The sequence below is a fragment of the Phyllostomus discolor genome, chromosome 2, assembly GCF_004126475.2.
Source record: "Phyllostomus discolor isolate MPI-MPIP mPhyDis1 chromosome 2, mPhyDis1.pri.v3, whole genome shotgun sequence".
Taxonomy (NCBI): Eukaryota; Metazoa; Chordata; class Mammalia; order Chiroptera; family Phyllostomidae; genus Phyllostomus; species Phyllostomus discolor.
This window is the reverse complement of record NC_040904.2, coordinates 206,429,091-206,455,901: the sequence shown is the minus strand read 5'-3', so window position 1 is coordinate 206,455,901 and position 26,811 is coordinate 206,429,091. Positions and strand designations below refer to the sequence as shown.

Here is a 26,811-nt window from a genome sequence, read left to right as displayed (position 1 = left end):
CCTCCCGCCATCGTCACTTCCTGCGACCTGTGTGTGGACTCGTCCTCTCCGCTGACCGTGAGCGGGCCAGGGGCAGGCACTGCCGCCAGGGGCCTCCAGGCATCCCCCAAGCTGGTCCACTGTGGGCACTTCCTCATCAGACCCAGCCCTGGCTGCGCCCTCACCCTGCGCCAGGCACTCCTTCCACACTTTACATGCTATGTAGCTGATTTTCACAGCAGCTCCGGGAGACAGTGTATGTGTCAGTCCTGGCCGGAGGCAGAAACCACACCAATTATTTGAATAGGGAGTCTTTAAAAATGGTAACAAGATACAAAGTGTTCACTTGGTAACCAGAAAAAAAAAAGCAAAAATAGAAAATTGCAGGGAACAGTTACCACGCCTGGAATGGGAGGAACAGAAGTGGCAATTACTGTAACATCCTTGCAGGGCGGGGCTGGAGCGCAGACCGGGGGTGGAGTCAGCAGGCACCTCCCAGTGCAGCAACACTGGGCGGAGCAGGGAGGCTGAGGCGGCTGGGTCTGAGTGTTGGAAAAACTGCGAAAGTGGAGCTAGAGGGAGGAAGTGCCCCCACTGGTGTGAAGAAGGGAGGGGGGGTGGCAGTCTCAGGAACAGGAAGTGGCGGGAAGGAGCGAGTGCTCTCTTCCTCCTGCAGACTGTCAGTCCCCCTCCCGTGGCCCCTGCTGGCAGCAGCACCCAACGGGGCGCCGCAGGCAAAGCAGGAGAGGGTTTGCGGAGTCCGCGCTCCAGCCTCACAGAGCGGGTTTGGGGCCGAGAGGGGAAAACATGTGCAGTGGCACACACAGACACTGCTACTAATTCCTGTGTCACAGATGGAGAAACTGAGGCACAGAGAGATTAAGTAACATAACTTGTTCAAGATTAAATGATTCCCTACGGCAGAGCCTGGAGTTGAACCCAAGCAACCTGTGCCTTTGCTCTTACACCAGTCTACCATAAACGGTGAATGAATGAATGAGGGAGGGACTGAGTGAGGGAATGAATGAGTGTGTGAATCAATGAGTGAGTGAGTGAATGAATGAATGAATGGCAAGCCAGCGCCCCGCTGTGGCCCCCGCAAGCACGAGGCCCTCCCTGCCTGACGGCCTCCGTATGCCCTGCCAGGTCATTCACTGGAACTCCCCCAAGAAACTGCGGGTGAAGAACAAGCACGTGGAGTTCTTCCGCAACCTCTACCTGACCTTCCTGGAGTACGACGGGAACCTCCTGCGGCGGGAGCTGTTCGGCTGCCCCAGCGAAGCTGACGTCAACAGCGAGAACGTAAGTGGCTCCCGGGGCTCAGCAGCGCAGGCGTGGCTTCTCTGCTGGTGGACCGAGGGCCTGCCGTGTGCCCGGCTCCGTGCCCGGCCCTGGGCATGCCCAAGATGAGCAAGTGCCCCCTGGGGGGCAGACAGACAGGCACGGAGGTAGGTCCCTGCCGTGCTCACTACGGCGGATGCAGAGGGGCAGCACTTGGTTCAGACCAAGCACGGTCAGGCGTGAGTTTCCAGGCGGAGCAGTCAGACTGAGCAAAAGCACAATCAAGTCAATAGATGAAGGGCCTCCCCACAGCCAGGAAGCTCTGAGGTCCTCGCGGACACGGCAGCCCCACGGGAGCCCCGGGATTCGGTGTCGTTAGCACGTGAGGTGACCCCACAGATTTTCACAAGAAACCGACTCCTTTGGGGGTTAGTGTGGGTGCAGAAAGTGTTCGGTGAGTGGTCACAGGCATAGCCAACATCCGTATTTCCTTATTTCTTCATCATTTATCACTGTTTTCCTATGTTACGTCTCAGAAACTCCTAGAAACCCCTTCTTCCTTTTCAATTAGAGCTGAAGAAATTTAGGCACAGAGAGGTTGAACAGGTCGTTCATGGTCACACAGCAAGCAAGGAGCGAAGCTGAGACTGACTTGAAGTTCTGAGGAGCAGGACGCAGGGAGGCAGCAGCACATTGTGGCAGAAAAAGCAGGGGGCGTAGGGGTCGGGATGGCCTGGGTTGGGCTTTAATCCCTTCCAGGTACCACCTGTGTGACCTCAGGCAAGTTTCCCAACCTCTCTGTTCTTCAGTTTCCTCAACTGTCAAACAGAATGAACACCTATTACCAGGATGCTGTGAGACTAAGTAAGAAATTGAATGTAAAGCATCCGGGACCAGTGTCTGCCGTGTGTGAGATGCTTAATAAATATTTGTCCCTACCCTTTCCTTGACCCTTAGTATTAGAAACAGAAGTCATTGGTGCATATAGTCAGTCAACAAACATTTACTGAGGGTTTTCTTATTCTGAGCACTGAGTATTAGTCAGTAAAAAATGGTAATGGCCCCTATTGTCATGGTGCTTATACTTTAAGGGAAAGCGATCGGTATACGCACTATCAGGAGAAATCATCAGCCAGTGGCAAGTGCTACCTAGAGATATGTTAGAAAGCAGAAGGGCAGCTCTGTTGGTTTGGGGGGTCTGGGAGGGCTTCCCTGAGGAGGTGACATTTCTTCTAAGACCTGAATACAATACAATATGAGAAAGAGCCAGCCTTAGAAAGCAAGGGGGATTGGGGGGATACAAATGGGAGCCACAGTGAGATATCACGTCGCGCCTTTCGGAATGGCTTTTATCAAAAACAAAAGGTAACAAGAGGCGGCAAGGAGAGACCGGAACCTGGCATGCTGTCGGTAGGATGTCAGCTGGTGCAGCCGAGGTGGGAACCAGGATGGAGCGTCCTCAGAAAACTAAACAGAGAGCTGCCTTACGATGCAGCAGCTCCACTCCTGGGAGTGCACCCAGGGGAACCCCAGAGCGGGTCGGGAGGTGGCATCTGCACCCCGTGTTCACGGCGGCACCGTTCCCAGTAGCCAGGGGGGCGAGCATCCTAAATGTCCACTGACAGGCGAAGGACTGAAGACAACGTGGTTGACACACAGTGGAATATTATTCAGCCTTTTTAAGGGGTGGGGGGAAGGCCTTACCACTGTGACATCATGGGTGGACCTGGAGGACATTATGCCCAGTGACATGCCTGTCACAGAATGACACTCCTGCATGATTGCTCAAGGACGAGGCACCTGAAACAGCGAAGTGCAGAGAAGTAGACGGTGGGGTGGTGGTTGTGGGGGATGCAGAGAGAGAGGGGAACTAGAGAGTCATTCAGGGAAAATAAAGCTCCCTGTGTATGCTTTTTTGTGTGTTGATTATATATCTCAATAAAGCTAGAGGGGGAAAGGAGAGGAGCACAGGAAGTACCTCTTGGGGGAGTACTGCGTCCTGCTCGCAGGAGCGAAGGCCCCGGCGCAGGGCAGGTTTGCTGTCAGAGCTGCAGGATGCTGTCTGTGTGCCCAGGGGCTGGTGGGGGCGGAGGGCAGCCGGAGGAGGGAGCAGCAGGGAGGCAGGAGCCAGACTGAAAGGATGGTGTGAGCCAGGTTCAAGAGTCAGGATTCTGTGGTATTACTGTTATTGCGCATATTCTGATCTTGGACATCCAGAGGAACCTTTTAGGCTCCCAAATGGCAGGAGAAGGCATCTGTGGGAGGTCCAGGGCATGCACCCACCTGGCCCTGGTCACCAGGCCACCCCTCTAGGGGTGCTCCCTGTCATTCGGCCCCAAGTCCCCGTGGAGTCGCCTCTGGCTCCGGCTCCTTTCCCTGCATCACCCTGGAGGCCTTTCCCGGTGCCTGCCCGTTTGCACCGCCGCCGGCAGTAGCGGAAAGAAAACCATTAAGCACTTGAACTGGGTCTCAGATGCTGGGAAGCACTTAGAGGTTTCAACAAACACTGTGTTCTTTTGGTTTGTTCCTCAGTTCTCTTTCACTCAAGTCAGGATTCGTCGTCATCATCGGCATCTGAGTGCCCGTTCGGCACTTTGTTCCAGACGCTAAATAGAAACCGTTCTTCTGCCTCTCTCTCTCTCTCTCTTGTTTCCCTCCACGGAAGAGGCTCCTGTAAGAAGCCTTGCAGGACGGAGCTGTCCGTTACTCATCACACCGCGGGGTTCCCCTGGTCTCTTCCACACAGCAAGCAAGGAGCGAAGCTGAGACTGACTTGAAGTTCTGAGGAGCAGGACGCAGGGAGGCAGCAGCACATTGTAGCAGAAAAAGCAGGGGGCGTAGGGGTCGGGATGGCCTGGGTTGGGCTTTAATCCCTTCCAGGTACCACCTGTGTGACCTCAGGCAAGTTTCCCAACCTCTCTGTTCTTCAGTTTCCTCAACTGTCAAACAGAATGAACACCTATTACCAGGATGCTGTGAGACTAAGTAAGAAATTGAATGTAAAGCATCCGGGACCAGTGTCTGCCGTGTGTGAGATGCTTAATAAATATTTGTCCCTACCCTTTCCTTGACCCTTAGTATTAGAAACAGAAGTCATTGGTGCATTTAGTCAGTCAACAAACATTTACTGAGGGTTTTCTTATTCTGAGCACTGAGTATTAGTAAAAAAAGGGTAATGGCCCCTATTGTCCTGATGCTTATATTTTAAGGGGAAGCAATCAGTACATGCACTATCAGGAGAAATCATCAGCCAGTGGCAAGTGCTACCTAGAGATATGTTAGAAAGCAGAAGGGCAGCTCTGTTGGTTTGGGGGGTCTGGGAGGGCTTCCCTGAGGAGGTGACATTTCTTCTAAGACCTGAATACAATATAAGAAAGAGCCAGTCTTAGAAAGCAAGGGAGATCGGGGGGGGATACGAATCAGAGCCACAGTGAGATATCACGTCGCGCCTTTCGGAATGGCTTTTATCAAAAACAAAAGGTAACAAGAGGCAGCAAGGAGAGACCGGAACCTGGCATGCTGTCAGTAGGATGTCAGCTGGTGCAGCCGAGGTGGGAACCAGGATGGAGCGTCCTCAGAAAACTAAACAGAGAGCTGCCTTACGATGCAGCAGCTCCACTCCTGGGAGTGTGCCCAGGGGAACCCCAGAGCGGGTCGGGAGGTGGCATCTGCACCCCGTGTTCACGGCGGCACCGTTCCCAGTAGCCAGGGGGGCGAGCATCCTAACTGTCCATTGACAGGCGAAGGACTGAAGACAACGTGGTTGACACGCAGTGGGATATTATTCAGCCTTTTTAAGGGGGAAGGGGGAAGGCCTTACCACTGTGACATCATGGTGGACCTGGAGGACGTTACGCCCAGTGACATGCCTGTCACAGGATGACACTCCTGCATGATTGCTCAAGGACGAGGCACCTGAAACAGCGAAGCGCAGAGAAGTAGACGGTGGGGTGGTGGTTGTGGGGGATGCGGAGAGAGAGGGGAAATAGAGAGTCATTCAGGGAAAATAAAGCTCCCTGTGTATGCTTTTTTGTGTGTTGATTATATATCTCAATAAAGCTAGAGGGGGGAAAGGAGAGGAGCACAGGAAGTACCTCTTGGGGGGGAGTACTGCGTCCTGCTCGCAGGAGCGAAGGCCCCGGCGCAGGGCAGGTTTGCTGTCAGAGCTGCAGGATGCTGTCTGTGTGCCCAGGGGCTGGTGGGGGCGGAGGGCAGCCGGAGGAGGGAGCAGCAGGGAGGCAGGAGCCAGACTGAAAGGATGGTGTGAGCCAGGTTCAAGAGTCAGGATTCTGTGGTGTTACTGTTATTGCGCATATTCTGATCTTGGACATCCAGAGGAACCTTTTAGGCTCCCAAATGGCAGGAGAAGGCATCTGTGGGAGGTCCAGGGCATGCACCCACCTGGCCCTGGTCACCAGGCCACCCCTCTAGGGGTGCTCCCTGTCATTCGGCCCCAAGTCCCCGTGGAGTCGCCTCTGGCTCCGGCTCCTTTCCCTGCATCACCCTGGAGGCCTTTCCCGGTGCCTGCCCGTTTGCACCGCCGCCGGCAGTAGCGGAAAGAAAACCATTAAGCACTTGAACTGGGTCTCAGATGCTGGGAAGCACTTAGAGGTTTCAACAAACACTGTGTTCTTTTGGTTTGTTCCTCAGTTCTCTTTCACTCAAGTCAGGATTCGTCGTCATCATCGGCATCTGAGTGCCCGTTCGGCACTTTGTTCCAGACGCTAAATAGAAACCGTTCTTCTGCCTCTCTCTCTCTCTCTCTTGTTTCCCTCCACGGAAGAGGCTCCTGTAAGAAGCCTTGCAGGACGGAGCTGTCCGTTACTCATCACACCGCGGGGTTCCCCTGGTCTCTTCCAGTGTCTTAGGAAGCAGGACTCCCTTTATGAACGACTCACCAGCTTTTCCCACCATCTGCCCCCCCCCGCCCCACCTCAGGGGGTCTTGGGGGCAGTAGTGGAAGAAGAGCCCCCCGTGGTCCTCCTCAGAATCTGTGGCTGCATTTGTTTGCTGAATAAACACCCAAAATGCTGGCCACCTGCCAGGCACCGTGCAGGGCACTGGGGTTGAGATTTAGAGACCAGCCCAGTCCCTGTACGTGCACCGCGTGACAGGGGCTCCTGGGGGACGGACAGTCTGTCCAGGTTCAGGGACGACTGTGCACCAGAGAGCAGCCTTCTGTGAGCGCTCACACTGCCCTTGGCACTGGGAAAGCCACGCTCACCACCACTTTTGCTGTTCCTTCTACATCCCTGCTTACTGCCGCCCCCTACAGGGCTTCTGTGCTTGCTTCCCCCTGCCTGGACCACCCTGCCCTGAGGTGTGTAAACATCTCAGATGCCGCCTCTTCAGGAATTTCCCCTGACCTTCCTCAGCCTGGAGAACCCTCTGTCACTCTCTGTGGCGCGCCCTCTTTTCCTTTCATCAGAGTGTATCGCACCGTCCACGACTGGTTCCTAGTGTTTTCCCCAAGGAAAAGACCGTTATTACATTAGAGATTTTGCCCATACTGTTTGCCTCTGAGGTACCCTCCTCCAGAATGGAAGCGAGCACAGAGTGACCACTTAATAAACATTTATTGAATGAATCGCATGCATAAGAGGGAAGAATGATGTACCAGGTAAAGGCAGAGCAGATGAAGGACTAGAGAGGTCAGCTCCGGCCGTGGGGCTCAGCTGTTGGGAGCGTCATCACGTACCCCAAAAGGCTGTGGGTTCGATTCTCCGTCAGGACACATACCTAGGTTGAGGGTTCATCCCCGGTTGGGACGCATGCAGGAGGCAACTGATCGATGTTGCTCACTCATATCACTGTTTCTCTCTCCCCCCCCACCATCCTCTCTAAAAATTAATAACCGTGTCCTCAGGTGAGGGTTGCAATAAAGAGGTAGAGAGCTCAAAGAGAACGTGCTGGGCGTGTGTTTGCTAGGGCCTGGGCACGCCGGGAGATGGGCAAAGAATGAACTGGCCGGAAAAGCCTGGGCTGTAGTTAGGGGTTTAGACTCCACCGAACGGCTTTGATCTTGGTGGGATTTACACGTGAGAAAACTCGCTCCGTGTAGAGAACAGGTGACAGAGACAAGACCAGAGGCAGGGAGACCATGTAGAGACGGTCACCGCATCCCAGGCAAGGAGGTGACGATGGGGCTGTGACCTCAGCCAGCAGCCGTGGGGACGGAGAGGACAGGTGGCTTGTTTCATGGGCACTGAGGACAGGGGACAGGGGCAGCTGGCACTGAGGAATCAGGACGGCAGGCGTCTGTGCCCTGCTCGAGCTGGCCCTCGGTGGCAGGGCCGGGACATGAGGGAGCCTGCCACATTGCACCCCTGGAGCCGTGCCTCTGCAGGGAGTCCTCCACCTCCTGGTCCTCTGCCGCCTCGAGTGTTGTCTGCAAACACGACCAGAGGAAAAGGGCAAGATCTCGGATCTGGCCCAAAGCCGGACGCTCCCCGCTCCGGAGGAAGAGGTGATTAGCACCCTGACAAGTGCACACAGATGGCGGTAGTCTCCAAGGAATGACGTCCGGAACCTCTTCATTGGACTGCGGATCCCAGAGAGCAAGGGCTCCAGGGGCACTGCGTGTCAAGGCTCCTTCAGCCACCTGACATGCAGTCATTCAGGCAGTTGCCAGCCTCAGGGCTGGGGGTCCGGGGGAGCATGGCAGATCCAAGCCTGGCTCTCACGGTGCTTGTCTATGAGGGGGGGCAGGCGAAGTGGAGGGGCAGGGTGTTACCCACTATGAGGAGCCCAGATGACAGTGGGGCTTTGCGAGCACACGAGAAGGGCATCGAGTGCTCACTAGGAGAGAGGAGGTGATCAGGGAGGACTTCCCGGAGGAGGCGAGATTTGAAAGGTGAATAACGGGTGGGAGGTGTGGAAAGTGGCCTTAGCGGCAGGGAGGGAGGGAGCAGCCCAGGCAGCGGAGAGCAGAGATGCCCAGGAGCGTGGCACATTCCGATTCGGGCGCAGGCGGTGCGAGAACATAACGGGCTGTGCCAGTTTGGTGTTTGCACTGTTACAAGGTCTTCACGGTGGAGGGGATGGCGGCAGTAAGACTGAGAGCGCTCCGGGCATCCCAGGTCGCTCACTGTGACAGTGACGTGGCTCCAGAGAAGCCCCGTGGCTGCTCTGGCTTCAGGTTCACCATCTGATAAACGAGGACAGGGTGACTTTGTCATAGTGTTTCGTGGGTGATTCATGCTAAATCACCAACAAAGAAGGACTCAGCCCAGGAACACCATGGTCGTTGTTTTGGGGGCGTTTTTTTGGTGGTGTTCTTTTGTTTTGTTTTTTCCCACAAACCACCGTGCCCAACCCACCCGATGACGGTCTGTCGTTCCCCAGGTGAGTTCCAGGTTTTGCAAACCTTTCTTCTAGGAGGGCCTGGCAGAGAGAGGAGCCTACGGAATCTCTCAGAACTCCGTCTCCAAGGCCTACGAGGGCTGTCCCATTAGCTCTGGGTCATTAAGTCCCAGAAAGGTTTCCCACCAGTTAGGGGAATGCCAAGAGTCCCCTTGGCGTCCTTGCCGACAAAAGGATACACTCAGGACGAGGGGGGACTCATCCTTCCGTGTGGAGCTGAGAGTGTTAGAGTTTGAATTGGGAGAGACCAGCCTCCTACAGTGGTGCGGAGTGACAGGAGCTAAGGGGACACGGCCGGTCCGTCCACCACGGTGCACCCAGGCCTCTCTCCCTGGAACTCGTAAGTTAACTCGTTTGACGCAGTAAGCATCCGAGAGGTATTCATTGTTATTAGACTGAAATAGCCTCAGAGGCTAGAATTCTATCCCTTAGCGTTTCTCTCCCTTTTCCTCGTCAACCCAGCCCCCCAATGCATATCCGAGAAACCCCAGGACTCCACGGAACACAGCTGGATAATCACGGATATTCTCCACCCCCTAATCCATGCAAAAATCCTTCTACACACCCCTAACAGGCTTGCATCTGGCTTCTGCTGGAATCCCCCCAAAGACCGGGAACTCACCACCTCCAGCAGCTTACTCCACGGCTGCAAAGCGCCAGATGCTAAGCCATTCTTCCCCAAGTTCAGCTGAAGTCTTCCTTCCTGTAAGGACCCATTCATCTGAGTCCTGTCCTCCGGAGCAAAATAGGGACGCCCCCTGCCATCCCTGACAGCGCGGCAGATAGGGTAGCATGTCTCCATACACCGTGCTTTCCAAACATGCAAGTCTCCCTGATGTATTTACAGAGCGATGCTTCATCATCGGGAATGCCTTGCCCCACCTAAGGGAGTTTTCCAGGTGTGAGAAGCTCACCTTTTTAAATACAGAACTGTTTTCTGGTGAAAATCTTGCTGAAGTACATGCCCTTCCTCTAGTCACCCAATTATACTAAACTCCATTTACAGTTTCTGATGACTAAGGTTGCACAGAGCAGGCTGGGGGAGAGGGCAGGGGGGATGGGCAGGAATTGGCCAGAGGAGAAAAGATGCTGTTTACCCTGGCAGGAAATCACCTTGGCCTCTTCGCTGCTGCTCCTGCAGATTCCTTTCTGACAGCTGTCATTTCCGCCTCATCAGCTTCGGAACGGCCCTGTCTGCGCTCCCCTCCCCATTCACCCTTCCCCCGGCAGCCAGAAGAAAAAGAGAAACCAATGGCATGGGAGTCCGAAAGACCAAGGGTAAAAGGGTGATCCACTGTCACGTTAGAAGTTAAATTATGAAATGGCAAACGTCCAAAAAGTGCAAAAAAAAAAAAGTGACATGAACGGTGGGCACCAATGAGTGATCATGTGTCTGTGGAATCATAAGTCAACAGACACGTCTGCAGAGAGCTTTTTTTTTTCTTTTCTCCTTCCCCGAAGCATTCCCTGATCTAACATTGATCAAACACCTGCCCCTCCCCCGGCACGCCCGAGCTCCTGGGACCCCTTTATTTCCCTCCGTGGCGCTGGTCACCCGTCAGTCTCTCGGGGTCCTGTCTGACTTGTTTCGTTGATACAACTCCCCCCGTGTGAATGGAAGCATGGTGACTGTGCGGATTTTTATCTGCTTTATTCATCGGTACGTTTTTATGCCTCTAAGAGACTGCCTGGCACCTGGTACATGCTCAGCAAATTTTGTTGAACAAATGAATTACGTGTTATAAGTTCTTTTTTTTAAAGATTTTATTTATTTATTTTTAGAGAGAGGGAAAGGGAGGGAGAAAGAGAAACATTGATGTGTGAGAGACACATCAATCGGTTGCTTCTCGCATGCCACTAACCAGGGAACCGGCCCACAACCCAGGCGTGCGCCCTGACTGGGAATTGAACCCAAGGCCTTTCACTTTGTGGGCAGTGCCTGACCCATTCAGCCATGCTGGTCAGGGCTACAAGTCCTTTTCTTGAAGCACGTGTGGTGTGCTAGAAAGTTCTCTATACTAGAAATCAGGCAACCTGGCCCTAGGACTAGATCTTTGACATTGCATATAATGTTCACCTTCTGCAAGCCTCAGTTTTTCCCCTATAAAATGGTCATAAATAAGCCCAGGCCGTAGGCGGTCTGTCAGCCCCGAGCTTACCCTGGACCCCTCCCTTCCAGGGGCTCTGAGATCCCCACGTCATCTCCGAGAAGGGGGCCTCTGAGCATGACCCCCTCTGCGACAGGGGTGGCAGGCTACCTGCAGGGCCCCGTTTCCTGACACGAAACCCATCACAGGGAAAAGACAACAGCATCGCCACGGCTCAATTAGAAGTTAAAAATAAGACGCGTATAAACAGGTTCCATAAACACTCCAGCACCACTGTGCGCGGCAGTGCCAGCAAGCAGATGGCTCTGTGGAAACAGCTGTATCCCAGAGAAGCCCCAGAGAAAAACCAGAATGTGTTACCGCTCTCACGTGTGAGCCACATGTCACCAGCTCTTTCATCACACCGTGGGCATCAGTGCCCTGGCGGGGACAGTGCCCAGAGCCCTGAGACAGCTGGTGGCCACCCAGGGCTGGCCTCCAGTGACCTTCCCCAGGCACACTTAAGGCCAGAGCCTGAAGGATCCCAGTGTTTGCCTGGGAGGCAGGGGGAGGAGGTGCAGGGAGGGGCCCCGGGATCGAGACACTCGGTGGATATGTCTGCACCCCGGGCACGCCACTGGCCGGCCTGTCTGCTGTGTTCCCGTCCAGCTCCCGCGTGCACAGCTCCCGTGTTCCCGGCCCGAGGCTCTGCTATCATCTCCAGATGTACCAGGCGCTCCCTCCTGGGCCTTTAGAGCAGCAGCCTGCCCTCTTCTGCTTTCGGCCGGTCTTCCTCTGCTGACGGACTCCTCGTGCAGAATGTAAGGGGCAGCTCGGGGACAAGACTGCCTGGTGCAGAATCTTAGCAATAGCAACTCTGAGATTCCAGGCTATTTGCTTAAACTCTGTAAGGCTCGGCTTTCCCACCTGTAAAATGGGGATCATAATGAGTCTGCCCAATAGGCTTAATGAGGACCCAGTGAGGTAGGACGGGCTAGGAGCTTGGGTCCGTGTGGCACACAGCATGTGTCCCCCAAATCAAGTTTGGTTTGTCCTGGATTGTCGTTGCTAACAGGCTTCTCTGTGTCCCCCCGCCCCCCAGGCTATGTGAACAATCTAAGTGAGGACACTGGGGTTCCCACCCCATTCTTAGCACGGGGCTTGGGATAAAATAGGGACCTATTGATTGTGCATGAGGTACACATGAATACTGATCCCCAGGATGGAGACCAGACCTTGTTCCCCTTTATGTCCCCAGAGCCCAGGCCAGAGCCAGGCGCATGCCTCTGAGTCTTTGCCACACAGACCTAAACCCACGTCTCTCCTCTCCTCGGGCATGACCGTGGCCCCCGGTAAACAGTGCTTACCGTTCCCGGAACTCGGCTGATTAATCCACACAGCAGGCAGCCCAAGAGCTGGTAATCTTTCTCTACCTGTGTGGCTCCATAAAACTTCACGGCGTCGTGGAAGCCACAGGAGAGAGCCCCGGAACTAGGTTTCAGGAGACATGAGTTAGAGCCCCGTCTCTCTGAGCAAATCCCTGGTGCACCCCCACCTCCTCCTTGTCCGTCAGCCGGGGGCTACAAGGCCGCCCTCTCTGTCTCACACAGACACGGGGAAGAGCCCACGAAGTAACAATGTCAAGGCCACCGAGAAGCGCAAGTCTGTTGAACGTAGAAAGCAACGTTGCTGAGTGTTGTTGTACCCACCAGATGCTTCCGTCCACCATTGGGAGGCAGGAGAAGGGGCGGTGTCCCAGGAAGAAGTGGTGGCCTCAGAAGGACTCCTGACTTGGTCTGTTGCGCCTGCCCTCCACCCCTTGCTGTCTAGAAGGGTTCGGGTGGGGGTGTGAGTTATGGTGACAAAAGCAATTATAAAATGGGCTCAGCATGCTAGGAGTCTGTGACTCACATAACATCCATAGGGGTGTTCCCCATCGGCCGGTGGCTTTGCTCCAGCATCCCAGACTCGATCCATTGTGCAGCTCCGCCTTCCGAGGAGCCTTGGACTCCCGCTGCCCGTGAGGACCGTGCATGAGACAGCCTTGAATGTGGTGCCTGCAGCAGCCGGCACCTGCCCACACTCTGCTAGCCAGGGTTTGGCCACACAGTTCCCCCAGAAACCCAGCCGGGCTGTGCCCTGGGAAGAGAGGAGAACGCGAATACTGGTGAGCGCAGCAGGTCTCTGCCCGTGCGGGAGCTGCACGCAGTCAGTCCGCCACAGTCACAGAACCATCTAGCATTAGAACTTGGAAAGCCTCGGAGGTCAGTGAGGCACCGGTAACTTGATTACCTGTAAAAACTTAGGGGCACGTACATGTGGAGCAAATGCCTCAGCTGCTCAGTTCGCTCATCCCGTGACCTTGAACCAGTGGCTAATGTCTTCATGTGGAAGACAGGACTGACAGGGGTCCCCAGCCCATGGAGTCGGTGTGAGTATTAAATGAGAACGTGCCCACCAAGTCGCCAGCACATTACCTGGCCCGGGAGCGCGTGATCCTTGAGAGTTATTTTGTGGAGCCCAGCCCCCTCGTCTCGTTGTGGGGTGGCAGAAATGGCTTGCTCAAGGTCACACAGCAGATGAGTGTCAGACAGATCAGTTTCAGTGTCCACGTATCCCCATAATCTCTCGGCGCTTTCTCCTGACTTTGAGCAGAAGTCTGTTCAGCCAGGGCCCAGGGACCTGCTTCCAACCCCCTCTGAATCCTCAGTCGTGAGCCCTGGCAGCCCAAAAGTCAATCCAGGCCACTGTCCTCACGGATGGGAAGAAATAAATGCAAACTGCTTAAAGGGCCATTCTCCCCGGAGCCCAGATTTCCCTCTGCCTCAGCTGGCTGCCCAAAGAAGCAATTTAGCAAACGCATTTTATCTCAGGAGAATCTGTCTTTTGTGTCTGTGACTTGCTTATCAGGAGTCTCTGCCTCCCCCGTGGCGGGAGTGTGCCGTGCCGGACCAGTGGGGTCTGTCCACGAAAGCCCCCACCCCAGCTCAGCATCTATCTCCCCAGAGAAACCACTAGGACTCTGGGGGAAAGGGAGGCAGTTCTCAGGCTGCTCAGCCTTCCCCCTGGGATAGCATCAGCCACAGAGTCAGCAGTCAGCAGTCAGCAGCCCTAGGTTACAATCTGGAAAGGTCCGTCATGGAATCGAAATCACATTGCTTAGGTGTGTGTGGCACTCTACAGTTTGCAAAGCATTTTCACATGCATTTGTTCATTGGAGAAAATTGCAGAAAAGTAGAAAGACGCCAATAAAATTTCATCTGCAAATCCACCGCTCAGGAGAGCTTTGGTAACACTGGAATGCGTTGCCTTCAGTCTGTTTTCTGTGGGGGGTTTTGTTTTGTGGTTGTCTCTTTGCTGTGTTGGGAACATTCTGCACGTGTATTGTTATGGCCTGCTTTGTGTCTTCCACCAGCTCGTCTGGTCCCCACATGCATCCCCCAGAGAGGATCCCTTGTGTCGTGGCAAGGTCTGCGGTTTGGGGAAACTGGGTTCTTAAACCAGACTGCTGCTCTCCAGCGGTGTAATGGGCAGATGACTGACACCTTCTGAGCCTCAGTTTCCTCCGTTGTAAAATAGAGATGTGTGCTGAAGGGTTAAACTAATAAAGCAGTGCACCTGAAAACGCTTGGCACTGCACCTGGCGCATAGTAGGCTCTTAGTCCCTGTTAGCTAAGTGAAAGTGCAATCCACCATGTTGAAAATAAACACATTAAAGTGCAAGGAAGGCATGCGGGGGGGTCCAGAGTCTTACAGGTTCTGACACCATGTGTCTGACTTCGCACCTGCTGTGCTTTCCACAATAGCCGGTGTGCTGGGTGGACAGCAGCAGCCTCTAGATCCTGCCCCTTAAGCACGGGGATGGCCGCAGGTGCCCTTGGGATGCAGATGCCACCGAATCACATCAATGGTACCGTGAAGCTCATAGACGCGGGCTACTTAGCCCCTAGGATTGTCGATAGATTCCCCCACCCCAGGGCAGGCCATACTGTAGGTTCTGAGAACACTTCCCATTGGTCATTGTGCCTCTTTTACCATGCGGTGGCCACGAGTGCATCTGGTGCAGGCTTGTTGCACACATAAGACAATCTAGATGTCCTAGGTTCGGGGATTCAGAGGCGAGCGGGACACAGCTCCTGCCTGTAGGGTCCACCGTATGGGTGCTTTTCAGGAAATGGCTCTTGGAGCCAGTTACCTTGGAATGCCGTTCCCCTAACTCCAGGGTGTGTGCCTGTGTACATGGGGAGGGGAGGAGAACCCCCACGCCCACCTGCCTTCCTCGTGTTCTGGCCACTGATTCGCTTTCTCATAGGATGGTGTCTTCGGTGAATCCTCATCAGAGAAAAGCACGTGAGCCTGGCCCCGTCCATCCACACCCGTCCTCACACCTTCCCCCTCCCCTCTTCATCGACCCGGAGGCCAGGCATGCCTCTCAACCCAAAAACACGGCCCGAAAGAAAACAAGCTGGCTTTGGCAAAGAACTTGGCAGACGTTTATTCTCTGAGAGGGGCGTGATTGCTGGTGTCCTTCTGCGGTGTGGGTGAGACAGGGAGGCCACGTGATGGCTTCCAGGCACCCTTGGGTTCCCCCAGGAGAAAGGCATGGGGACTGTTTCTGACACAAAACAGAGGGGCTGCCAGGCTCACCCAGCCCCTGCCTCCCCTCCCTCCAGACCCTTACCATCTCCTCCAGCTGACGGTGAGGACGCCAAGGTGTCTTCAGGGGCCCAGGTGTCTCCCGTTGCAAATTGTGAAAATGACAACCCTGATAATAGGCGATGTCTGTAGTCTGCATCAAGAATCTCGCCCTGGCTGGTGTAGCTCAGTGCATTGAGCTCGGGCTGCGAACCAAAATGTCGCAGGTTCAATTCCCAGTCAGGGCACATGCCTGGGTTGCAGGCCATGACCCCCAGCAACTGCATATTGATGTTTCTCTTTCTTTCTCCCTCCCTTCCCTCTCTAAAAATAAATAAAATCTGTTTTAAAAAAAGAAGAATCTCCAGGATCCTCCCACAGTCCCCTGGGGCAGTTACTATTATGATCCCCATTTTACAGGTGAGGAAGATGAAGCTCAGATGGCTTAGTAATAACTCTCCCCCTCGACCAAGGCCGTACAGGCAGGAGCAGGGTGGACCCAGTAACCCCGGCCACTGAGCTGCAGCTGCCAAACCAGTGGCTTTGCCGGAGACACAGCTGGTGTCAGAGGGACTCAGACGCAGGTTGGACCTCCCTGAGTGACCCCTGGACCTGGAAACTGCTGTCTCAGCTGTCAGATGAGGCTGCACGTGCCTCACGGCAGGCTCGGAGGACGGGGACTCGTGCACCGAGCGCTGTGCACAGTCCAGTGTGCGCATGCTCGCCGTCCAGACGCTGTCCGGCCATCACAGACCCTGAACCACAAATGCTGGAGCAAAGACTATTAAGGACACAGAAGGAAAATTAGAAGGCCAGGCCTTAACTTCACAGCGATGACAGTCTCCTGTGTGCGGCACATATTTCTCGTGCAAGCAACACGGGAATACGGAGCACCTGCCGTGCGCTCGGCGCCGTACCAGGGGCCGTGGGACAGGGTCACAGCCTGCCGGGCAGGTTGCCCTGAGATCATCTCAGTTCAGGCTGACCAGTGCTGCGGGGAGCCCAGTGCTCTCGGGGCCCGGAGAGGGAGTGGACCCGCTCCGCCTGACGGACCTGAGTGAGTGAGGGGAGGGAGGGCGTGGCGGAGGGAAGGACAGGTGCAACGACATGGAGGTGCGGACAGAAAGGCCAGTGTGGTCAGCCGAGAGGAGATCCCCGGAGTAGGTACAGAGTCTGAGGGAGTGATGGGTCGGAGGGCGTATTTGTCCCCCCAAGAGGGGACCCAAGTTCGATCCTGCAGGTCAGCGTGGGTCACGTGGCTCGTAGGATTTTAGATGGAGTAAAAGTTCCAGTTTCCTTGTCTGACACCATCGGTAGAGAGCGGCAACCTTCAAACAGGAAACAAGGGCATCAAATGAAACTTAGAAAGCTAAAGAGTGTCCCCCGTGACGACCTTTTCAACAGTTGAAGTGTTAGCTCGGAATGTCTTCGGGCTCCCGGGGTCTCGATGATTCCCGAGCATCCCCTGAGAATCCTGGGGGCCTTTGGGGCTGGGCGTGGCCATCCAGAGACGGCCACGAGCATTCAGTGGCTGCCTGTCCTCCCACATGGGGGAGGCTTCCATGACAAAATCACTTCACACAAAACGCCAATGACACCCTGCCAGCGATCGATGGCTCCGAGCCTGTCAAACCTCGGCCGTGCGCGTGGAGTGTTTATGGAGGCCGTTCGGCTGACCCCGGCGGGGCTCGCGCCCCTGTCTGGGGCAGTGGGGAGACCATGCTCTGCCCCTGCGGGTCTCACCATCTGGCTGGCTCAAGCTGGCATCTCCTCCTAGCAGTGGGGGGCAGGGAACATGACCATGTGCTCCCCCGTGAGGCCCCCCAGGACCTGGGTAACATTGCTTCCCCGCCGTTCCATCCATTAGATAGGCCAGAGCCGAGTCGCAAGCCCAGCCCAGATGCACGTGTTGGGGAAATAGGCTCTGCCCCTGGAGTAAGTGATGCTGGAAGCCACAGACAACAGGTGGGGCCTGGGGAGGGGGGAGATTGGGAGCAATGAATGGGGTCATCTGCATAAATAGTGCCAGAGCTTAATCTATCAAGGCAATGGTCTCCCGTGACACAGGGTTTTACAGAAGTGAGTTAATGCGTTTTCCTGTTGATCACTACGCTATTGGTTTGGAGATTTAAAATGTGTATATTATATATACACACACACACACCCCTTCTTGGAAAAGTGCTCTCTCATGCTCAGCCAGGTTAGTAACTCCAGCCCCGGGAATGTTCATCTATAGTCAACTCTGTGTCCTTGTGCGACGGATAAGGCTGATGCAACAGGAAAAATAATGTTGAAACCAGCTGTGTGACTTTCAGCAACATTATTTTTTTTAATCGACTTTTGCTGCACAATCTGCACGTGACACATCGGTCCGTTCTCGGTGCAGTGGTTGTGTCCTCCCAAACGTGCACACCCACGTAACCCTGATCTCGAATGTTCCCTTCACCCGTAAGCCTCTCCCCTGCCTCTTCCCAGTGTGTTCGCTCTGCGGCCCCACGCCCACTGACCTCATTTCCATCCCTCTCAAAGCCCTTTCACTTTCTCACTGTGACTCTTTATCTACCAAACAGGCCGAGTGACCCCTGCCTGGCAGGGTCATTGCGGGGTCTACCTGAGACGGGTGCACATCAGGCACCTGGGCCCGCAGACCTGGGTATCTGGGCACCCGAGTGCCCGCACCTGCCTCCGTCTGACGTCTGACGCTGAGTCCTCCGCTCCCTGCGAGCAGGCCGTCTCGCGCTCTCGCCAGCTGGGCAGGAGGGAGCCGGGGAGAGCTGGACAAAGGACGCCTGCACGCAGCTCCGTGAACTAAGACTTCCAGAGAGTTAGAAAGGAGAGAAGGAGGGAAAGACTGGGCTCTGAGGCTCTGCTTAAACTTGGATGGAAGTAGAGGAAAAGAGTTTCTGTTTTGTTCGGCTTCCCTGCTGCAGAGACGGAAATGTGTGGCTCTAGGGAAGGAGTGGCATCTGCCCGCACGAAGGTGCCGCTCCGGTCGGGCCGGCATTCTTCCTTGTGACCGTTCTCCTGCTGTTATTTGAAAATGCTGTGCTAGGTCATCCGGGAAAAGATTGTTTGTTTGTTTGTTTATGGGGCATTTGTGGTCGCTCATTCATTCTCCCCTGATTGCCCCCATCACTCTGGGCTCAGAGGGGTCTCGTTTCTCAGAGGCTGAGCTGCCCTTCACCGGCACCTCTGTGAAATTGGAGTAGATTGCAGAGGAAAGGGAAAACGGCGATCTTGTCCTTCTGCGTCTGGCCATCGACAGTGTCCGGTGGAGACGCAGCCAGGGGAGGGCGGGGCACGAGGGACAGCTTCTGGGCCCCCCTCGGGCTTTCTTCCTTGTTCTCGAGCCCCCCTCTCCCACCTTGCAGCTCCAGAAGCAGCTGTCCGAGCTGGACGAGGATGACCTGTGCTACGAGTTCCGGCGAGAGCGCTTCACCGTCCACCGGACCCACCTGTACTTCCTGCACTATGAGTACGAGCCCGCTGCCGACAGCACCGACGTCACCCTGGTCGCCCAGCTCTCCATGGACAGGTAGGGCTCGCGGGCCCCCTCGTCACAGACGCCTCACTGCCGTCCGTCCCCTGGTCAAATGGAGAAGGGACGGAGGGCCTGGGGGCTGAGACTCTCGGAGCCTGATAGGGTGGGGCTTGTGTCTGCCAGCCACCACCCCCCGCCCCAGCACTGAAAACCCAGGGCTCTTGTGTTTTGGTGATGTCATGGTTTTGAAGATGGAGAGAAGGACTGATTCTAAGAGACAGAGCTCTACTTAAGTTACCTCAAGGAAAAGGGGGTCCAGCAGCAGACTGGAGCTATTGCGGTCTCTGCTAGGAAGCAACTGCCGTTCTGTCTCCTACGTGTATCCAGGCAGCAAAGATGGGCGGAGCCTTTGTCAGGCCGTGCTGACATGACTCCTGCTCTCACACGGCTCCCAGGCTGGTGCCCTGGCTCTCAGCCTCGGCTGGGGAGGGGCTGAATCGCCTGGGGAGCTCTTAAAACAAATTTATGCCCAGGCCCTGTTGCAGGCCGGGTACGTAGGAACCTCTGTGCAGTGGAGACGTTGCGTTGTTCTCAGTTTGCGGTGTGCAGCCAGAGTCGAAAACGGGGCTAGTGTATAAACAACCACAAACAGTTGAGTGATGATCGTTGTGGTAAGTGCTTTAAAGGAACCAGGGTAGATGATAACAATGTCAAGTGAGGGACCTTCTTCAGGCAATATGGTCAGGGGGAGTCTTTGTAAAGGGGGGACATTTCTGCGGAGACCCGGAGAATGAGAAAAGGAGTCGGGCACACGAGTGGCTGAGAAAGTGTTTTCCAGGGGATGAAATAGCAGGTGCACAAGCCCTGGGGTGGGAAGGGCCTGGCGCATTGAAAACCTGATAGCAGACCAGTGTGGCTGCAGCGTAGTGGGGTGCTGAGAGCTGATGTGCCTGAGATGAAGGTAATAGGATGTTAGAAGCTCATACATTACTTGGATGTTATTCTGAGTGTGTCAAGAAGTTATTGAAGAAATCTATACAGTTATTTGATGTAACTTACGTTTTTTGAAAACATCTCTCTGGCTGCCGGGCGGTGGGTGGATTCAAAGCCCTGAGGTCACTCACTCAGAGCCACACTTCTCTATACCTGGCTCTCCTGTGTGCCCCCCTCCCACCTCTGCTCACCAGCTGCTGCTTTGATTGGCACATGGCCCATCGTGGCTGCCCTTGCCCCGGCTTCCTTCATGCCATCCCTCCTCACTTCCCACAGTTAAAAAAGGAGTTTGACTTGTTCCGTCTCTGAGCTGCCTCAGAGGTGCCTGTCCAGCCTGGGGCTGCTTTTCCACGGGGTCCTTCTCGGGAGTAAATGAGCTAATGCCTGGACTGTGCTGAGAGCCGTCCCTGGCACCTGAACTGCCTGATACGTGTCCATTGTCATTAGTCACGAATGGCTGAAGAATGTGCAGACAATGAAAGGACAAGCACTGGGACGTGGAAGGTTTACGGAAAGTCAGCCAGGGGTTCTGGGGAGCGGGAGGACATTGCACCCAGTGGCATCTGGGAGTGGTTCACACTGAGTGCGGCTGACCAACCCAGGAGGAAGCCGATTCCTTGCCTTCTCATTCCTCCTGGCTCGTACCTGTCAGGCTCCCGGAGACGCTCCACAAGGGACTGACCTACGCCCGCGTCCCAGAGTCACCCCTAAACTTCTGTGTCCCCTTGGCTTTTCACCTAGTGTTTGGCTCATGCCCCGATGCTCTCTCCCACCAAGCAGCACATTGACAGGCCCAGGAGCCCCCTAACGCATCAATGACAAGTACTGCCATCCCGACGGCACCTCGGGGAACCCCAGGAATCCCACGCCCTAACGAGAGACACTTACTTAGCGGGACGTCATCAAAAAGAGGAAAGCGATCCCACAAGTTGATGAAGACGGTAGAAATTCCTCCTTCCCCTCCACCCTGCACATCCAATTACGATGCAGCAGGCTGATTGGTACCTGCTGGATTGATTTTTAATTTAAGAAGCATTCCGGGTGTGTTTGTAAACCTTCGAGTGAGAAGTAGGTCCCATGCGAATGTCACAGTGAACTGGGGGAGGCCGTGTGGCGTTCCCCTCAGAGCCAGTGACGTGGGGCCAGTGGCGGCCCAGCTCACTCTGCCGGCCCCTCCCTCCCGGGACTCCACCCCCATCCCGGCTGCCCTCAGGGCCCCGGCCACCTGACACCTGCCCACTCCCAGCCTCTCCCCTCCCTCTGCGCCTCACACGCCCCTGTTGAGTCCCCACCAGTCCTGTGTCTTGCTTGAGAGGCTGTTCCTTCCCTCTTCTTGGAATACTTTCCACCCAGACTTCCTGGAGGCTGGATCCTTCTCATTGCCAAGGTCTCAGGTTTCACCCACAGCAGGAGAGCCCTCGGGCTGCTCTTTGTCCTGTTTCCTGTTGCTACTCTGGCCCTCAATTCGCTCTGAATTTATCTTGGATAATTCCAACACCAGCGCCCCCCCCCCCCCCGTCACACACACACACACACACACACACACACACACACACACTAGGAAGGCACTCCTGAAGTGCAGGAGCCTCGTCTTTCCTGCTCATTCTGGGAGCCAGCACAATACCTGCCCATCGCAGATGTTCAGCAGCACGTATTTGCGGGGTAAATGCACGTTTGCAAGCCAGAAATGGAGCCTAAGGAGGATACTACTGCTGCCATAGACTGAGCTCCTGCTGCGCGTCTAGCGTCCTGTCGAAGACTCTATCGCGGCAGAGCAAGTAGGCCCCCTCACCTGGTGGCTGCCACGAGGCTCCGAGGGCAGCGAGGAGCGAGCCCCACCCACCAAACACATGCTGTTTAACTCCCGGCCTTGTGTCCTGTCTGCCACTGTTTCATGAAGCAAAGCAAGTCACAGGGCCAGCCCAGAATCGGGGCAGGAGGGTATCACCAAAGGGTGTGGATCGCAGAGGGGAATGATCTGTAGCCATTGTGTAACCTACAAAGGAATCATTGTCCCCCACATGCAAACATGAGCGTGAAAGCTTGAAGGACCATCATCCCTTGCTCGGGCATACCAACACAGTGCAGGGTTCAAAACCGGGTGTGTCGGACCCCAGAAGCCACAGTTACACCTCGGCCCCAGGCCGCCCACTGTGCTCCAGTGGATCAGACTGGAACCCACCACCTTGTGGGGAGGAGGGCCCCCTTTCCAGCAGAGGCTGAGACACCTGCCTGGACTGCTTCGGCCGACCGTCATTCAGGAATGCCTTCCAACCCCGGTCTCTGAGGTTTCTGATACTTGGCCGTCCCATCCCCCCACCTGCTGCCCCGTCGCTGCACAGGCTGTGTGAGGCCTCCTGCCTCCCGCGGGCTCCCTGGGGCAGCCCCTGCCTCTCTCTTCATCTGCCAGACATCGCTCTGGCCCGTCCGGAGCCCTGGTCCTCCTTACCCCAGCATGAGACGGCGATGGGTTCTGCGCGGGATGGGGAAACTCGTGGGACGGGGTCGGGACTCTGGGTCCTGGGGTTGGCTGCTCACTCCCTCCCTCCTCGTGTTCATCCGCAAGCCGCCCTCCTCTCCACGGCTGAGCTCTTTCGTCAGGAAAACGGCATCATCGGACTAAAAAATCTCCAGGCGTCCTTCCAAGCTAACACTTCTGTAGTTTGGGGATTACTCTCTGTCTCTGGAAATGCTCTCTGTTGGCCCAGGCCCTCACGGTGCCAAGCGCTTGGTCTCCCTGCAAGGGACAAGGGAAGCCTCGGCACAGGACTGCCTCGACAAGGACCACACGGGGGTGGACCTCGGGAAGAGGTGTGGGAAGAGGCCGGCCCCAAGAGGGACTGAGCGGAAGGAAGGAGTAGGGTCACGTTGATGCCCAAGCAGGACCACGTTCTTATTTGACGGACGAATCCGACAATGAGGAGGAGGTGTTTGGGGGCATTTTTCTCAGCCTGACACCAGTCCGTATTGAATAATGACCTGGATCCCGGGTGTTGGTGTCAGACAGACCTGGGTGTAAATCCAGCTTTTCCGCTTTGTCGCTCTGTGACTTGAAACAAGTTGGGTCACCTCCTTCAGCACCCCAAGGATGCTGTAAAGCCGTGCTGAAAATCTCACCTGCAGAGTACCTGGGAATGTCACACGCGGCACGGCCCCCATGTGGCCGGCGCACTGTATGCAGCCGATGAATAACAGGGGTTGATGGTGTTGCCATCGTCACGCGTTATGATAGCCTCCGTTGGGCTCTGCTGGTGCGGCCCTGGCAGAAAGCTTGGCTGCGAGGGAGGAGAGGCTGGAGAGACCGGGGCTGGTGGCAGAGAAGTCGTCATGGCCTGCGGCTCGCGGAGGCTCCACAGAGCATCTGGCACCATGCCCTGTAGAGCCACATGGGTGTGTGACACTTGCCACGCCAGCAGCGCCTTTCTCCTGAGACCCTGAAGTATTCCGAGCCTCTGTTATGACTCCAGACCCTTCGCAGAGCTCAGAAGAGAGGCTGTTGCTGGGCGGGGCTTGTTCCTGGCTTACAAAAACTCAGACACAAAGTCAAACACCGAGTCGGTGGGAGAGTCCGCAGCAGGATGCGGCCTCCCTGCACACCCGCACGTGGCCCCCACGTGGCTCCCACATCCCGCTCCCCCCGAGCAGCCCTTACATCCACGAGCTAGAAACAGTCCTTGCCTTTGACTCCCCACATCTCAAAGGGTCCGTACAGACACCCTCCCCGGTGCAGGGCTCCCCACTCCTTTTACAGATGATGAGCAGGTGGCGTCACTCAAAACCTCAGGTGGGCGGAGCCCAGCCCGGCCCAGGGCCCCCCTGCAGCAGAGGCCGGATGCAAATTTCGGAGATCAGGCTTTGCGGAGGAGGTAATGCCCCTAAGTAGCCGGCTCTGGTCAATTTGATTAGCAGGCGTCATAAAGTATGAGAAATGGAGGTCGTTTTATCCCACGGATATCTTAATCCTTCAAAGAGGAGGACGCCAGTCCGGCAGAATCACTGAGAGGGAGCCCTGAAAGCCCATCCAGGAAGCCACTGATGCAGGAGAGCTGCGTGCACCCCGTTCCTTTTGTTTAGGAGCACAGAAATGCAAGGACTCTCCTTCCCAGTAATTGTCCGACTGAGGTGGGCATTCCGACCGGGAGACTGCTGATTGTCTGCCTCTTGCTGGGTAGGAAAAAAGACATTGAAATAGGCTTTTGCGTTTTCTTAACCATAGGTTTTATGGAGCAGGCACTTCTCCTGCCTTTGGGGAAAGGACCCGTCTTTAGGGATTTCTCTTCCTTTTCACAGAGCCCGCTCCTTGTTGGAAGTGCCTTTTGTTTTTCCTCTGGGTCCCGTTATTCCCCAGCTCTCCTTGACCCGTGCCTCTCAGGTGGCCTTGCACAATGGCCCTGGTGGCCCTGGGACAGTAGGGCTCTGAAGAATGCAGACCGACAGCGTCACCCCAGCCGCTTTTTGTCCCCAACATTCACGTGTTTTTCCGTTTCTTTTACCAAACGCCCAGTATCATTTACTTCTCACCATCCCCCACCCCCAAGGCCCTGTCCAGGTCCCAGCCCGAGAGTCAACGCTGACTAGCCCTCTGGAGTCTCGGTTCTGTCATCAGGAGGAGGAGGAGGAGGTGCACGGGGTTGCTGGCAGAATTCTGGAGGGTGTCTGGTGCATAGTGATGAGTCAAGTGTGGTTATTATTTTTTTTAAGATTTTATTTTTTAGAGAGGGAAGGGAGGGAGAAAGAGAGAGAGAGAGAGAGACATCAATATGCGGTTGCTGGGGGCCGTGGCCTGCAACCCAGGCATGTGCCCTGACTGGGAATCGAACCTGTGACACTTTGGTTTGCAGCCCGAGCTCAATAAGTGTGGTTATTATTACCCTTGTGTTTACCGCTTGTTACATGGCTCCTTGGAACTCGCGGCCTCGTGGCTGGTCCCTGCTTCAGGAGCTCAGTGGAGCTGTATGAGTCTTCCCTGAGAGAGGAGGAAGGGGAGAGGAGTTTGAGGCTGGAGAGGGATCTTTAGATCATTCAGTCCAACCTTCCCCACCCCTTGGGAAAGAAGAGGCCTGTACTGGGCTGTGACTTCTCAGTGTCAGTCATTCAGTCAGACGCAGACAAAGATTGTGGCTGTTTGGCCGATGAAGGAGCCGAGGTTTGGTGACTTGGACTCAGGCTGGTGACCCCAGGCTGGTGGAGGTGGGGCTCCCCGAGGGCGGCCGGGGGGGGGGGGGTGGCGGGGGTGCGCAGATGGGACCGGCTGCGGCTCACCTGCCCTGTCTCTCGCAGGCTCCAGATGCTCGAGGCCATCTGCAAGCACTGGGAGGGGCCCATCAGCCTGGCCCTCTACCTGTCGGACGCCGAGGCGCAGCAGTTCCTCCGCTACGCGCAGGGCTCCGAGGTGCTCATGGGCCGCCGCAACGTGGCCTACCACATCGTGTACAAGGAGGGCCAGTTCTACCCCGTGAACCTGCTGCGCAACGTGGCCATGAAGCACGTGGGCACGCCCTACATGTTCCTGTCCGACATCGACTTCCTGCCCATGTACGGGCTCTATGAGTACCTCAGGTGAGGGCCCGCGGGCCGCTGGCCACGTCTGCCGGGCCGGACTGCCCCTGGGGTCGGCCCCAGGTCCTCCTCTTCCTCCTGCACAGGTTGGCGCCGTGAGACGTTAGTGGCGGAGCGTGGTCTAGGAGGCATCTCTTTTGTCTCCCAGCCTCACAGTCTCTCTGTAGCTTCTATGAAACCGTCATTCCTCATCCTGTCTTGGGACAAACAGCCTCATCTAACCGTGCTCTAACGGATCTTTCTTCTAGAAAGGTCACTGCCTATGCTGTGAAACAAATCAAAGTGGTGGGGGTGGCTGACACTCACCGAAGTCCTCGCCGAGTGCCAGGCACTGTTCTGAGTGATTGACAAGCAGGACTCTGCCTGTCGCTCCCCAGGGCCCTTCATGGGTGCCGTTAGTATTTTCATGTTGTCGGCGGGAGGCTGCGGGAGTGAGCCCGAGCTGCTGGCCCCGGGTTACACGCCAGGTCGTCACACAGGGGCTGGGGCCCAGCATGGCCAGGCCGCCTCCAGGCCCTGGGCTCACTCACCTTCACGGCCGTCTCTCCGGCTCCCCAGTGACCCTCCCAGCTCTCCCCCGATGGAGGGCCAGGCATCCAGAGGCGGGGGAGCACTCGGCCCGTGACAGCCGTAGATGGCCGTGTGGGGGGGAAGGCCGTTCATCAAGGTAGAACAGCCTGAACTGAGCAGGACTATAGCATTCACATGGCCCTGAAGATCCCCACATGAGACGGCTGAGTCACAAAGTGTAAGTGGTCAGACATTTCAGGTCCTTCATTACTGACATTTGTCAGCATGAGTGACCTGTGACCAAGAGAGTGCTTGCCTGCATCTGGGTACCGTGAGCAGCGGTTTGCACATTACTAATTACCCAACTAGATCCAAACGTCAAGCCCAGAAGGCAGGCTTGGCGACCCCGCACCCCCGCCTCTACCTCTGGAACAGTGGTGCTCGGAATAGTATGGTAACCCATCCAGGGCCACACAGCTGGCTCTGGGATTTGAACCAGCGTCTGCTGGACTCCAAGTCCGCAGGCCGCCCTGTGTCGATGCTTGTCTGGCTGCTCTGGGCTCTCTAGCAGTCCCAGATGGAGCAGGATCTGACCTTTCTCTTTGCCCTCCCTTCCTCGGTGTGTGTATGTGCGTGTGTGTGTGTCTGTCTGTCTGTCTGTCTCTCTGGGTATCTTTCAGTCTTTCTGTCTCATTGTCTCTGTCACTCTTACAAGAGCTTCCGAAACCATGGACACTTCTGTCCTGAGCATGCGGGTGTGATGCGGGCGCCCTCCTGCCCTGCTCCCTGTCCACTTCCGAGTCGGTTGCTTCCAGGCTTGTGGTGGGCGTTCAGGGCATCAGTCCCTCCCCTGTAAGCAGCAGGAGCCCCTCCCAGCCTCTCTGTTAAAAATAGCAGTGTGAGCAACCTCAGGGCAGCACAACC

General features: G+C 55.8%; 1 protein-coding gene across 2 annotated transcripts in view; it reads left to right on the top strand.

Annotated features, from left to right (window-relative positions):
* Positions 1–26,811, top strand: part of LARGE1 (LARGE xylosyl- and glucuronyltransferase 1) — a 461,643-nt gene that overhangs the window by 416,589 nt on the left and 18,243 nt on the right. For both annotated transcript variants that reach the window (XM_036019534.1, XM_028532714.2), the window contains 3 exons: positions 1,126–1,281; positions 18,716–18,879; positions 25,099–25,377. In XM_036019534.1, the coding sequence (XP_035875427.1) occupies positions 1,126–1,281; positions 18,716–18,879; positions 25,099–25,377 (599 nt within the window). The remainder of the gene's footprint in view (positions 1–1,125; positions 1,282–18,715; positions 18,880–25,098; positions 25,378–26,811) is intronic.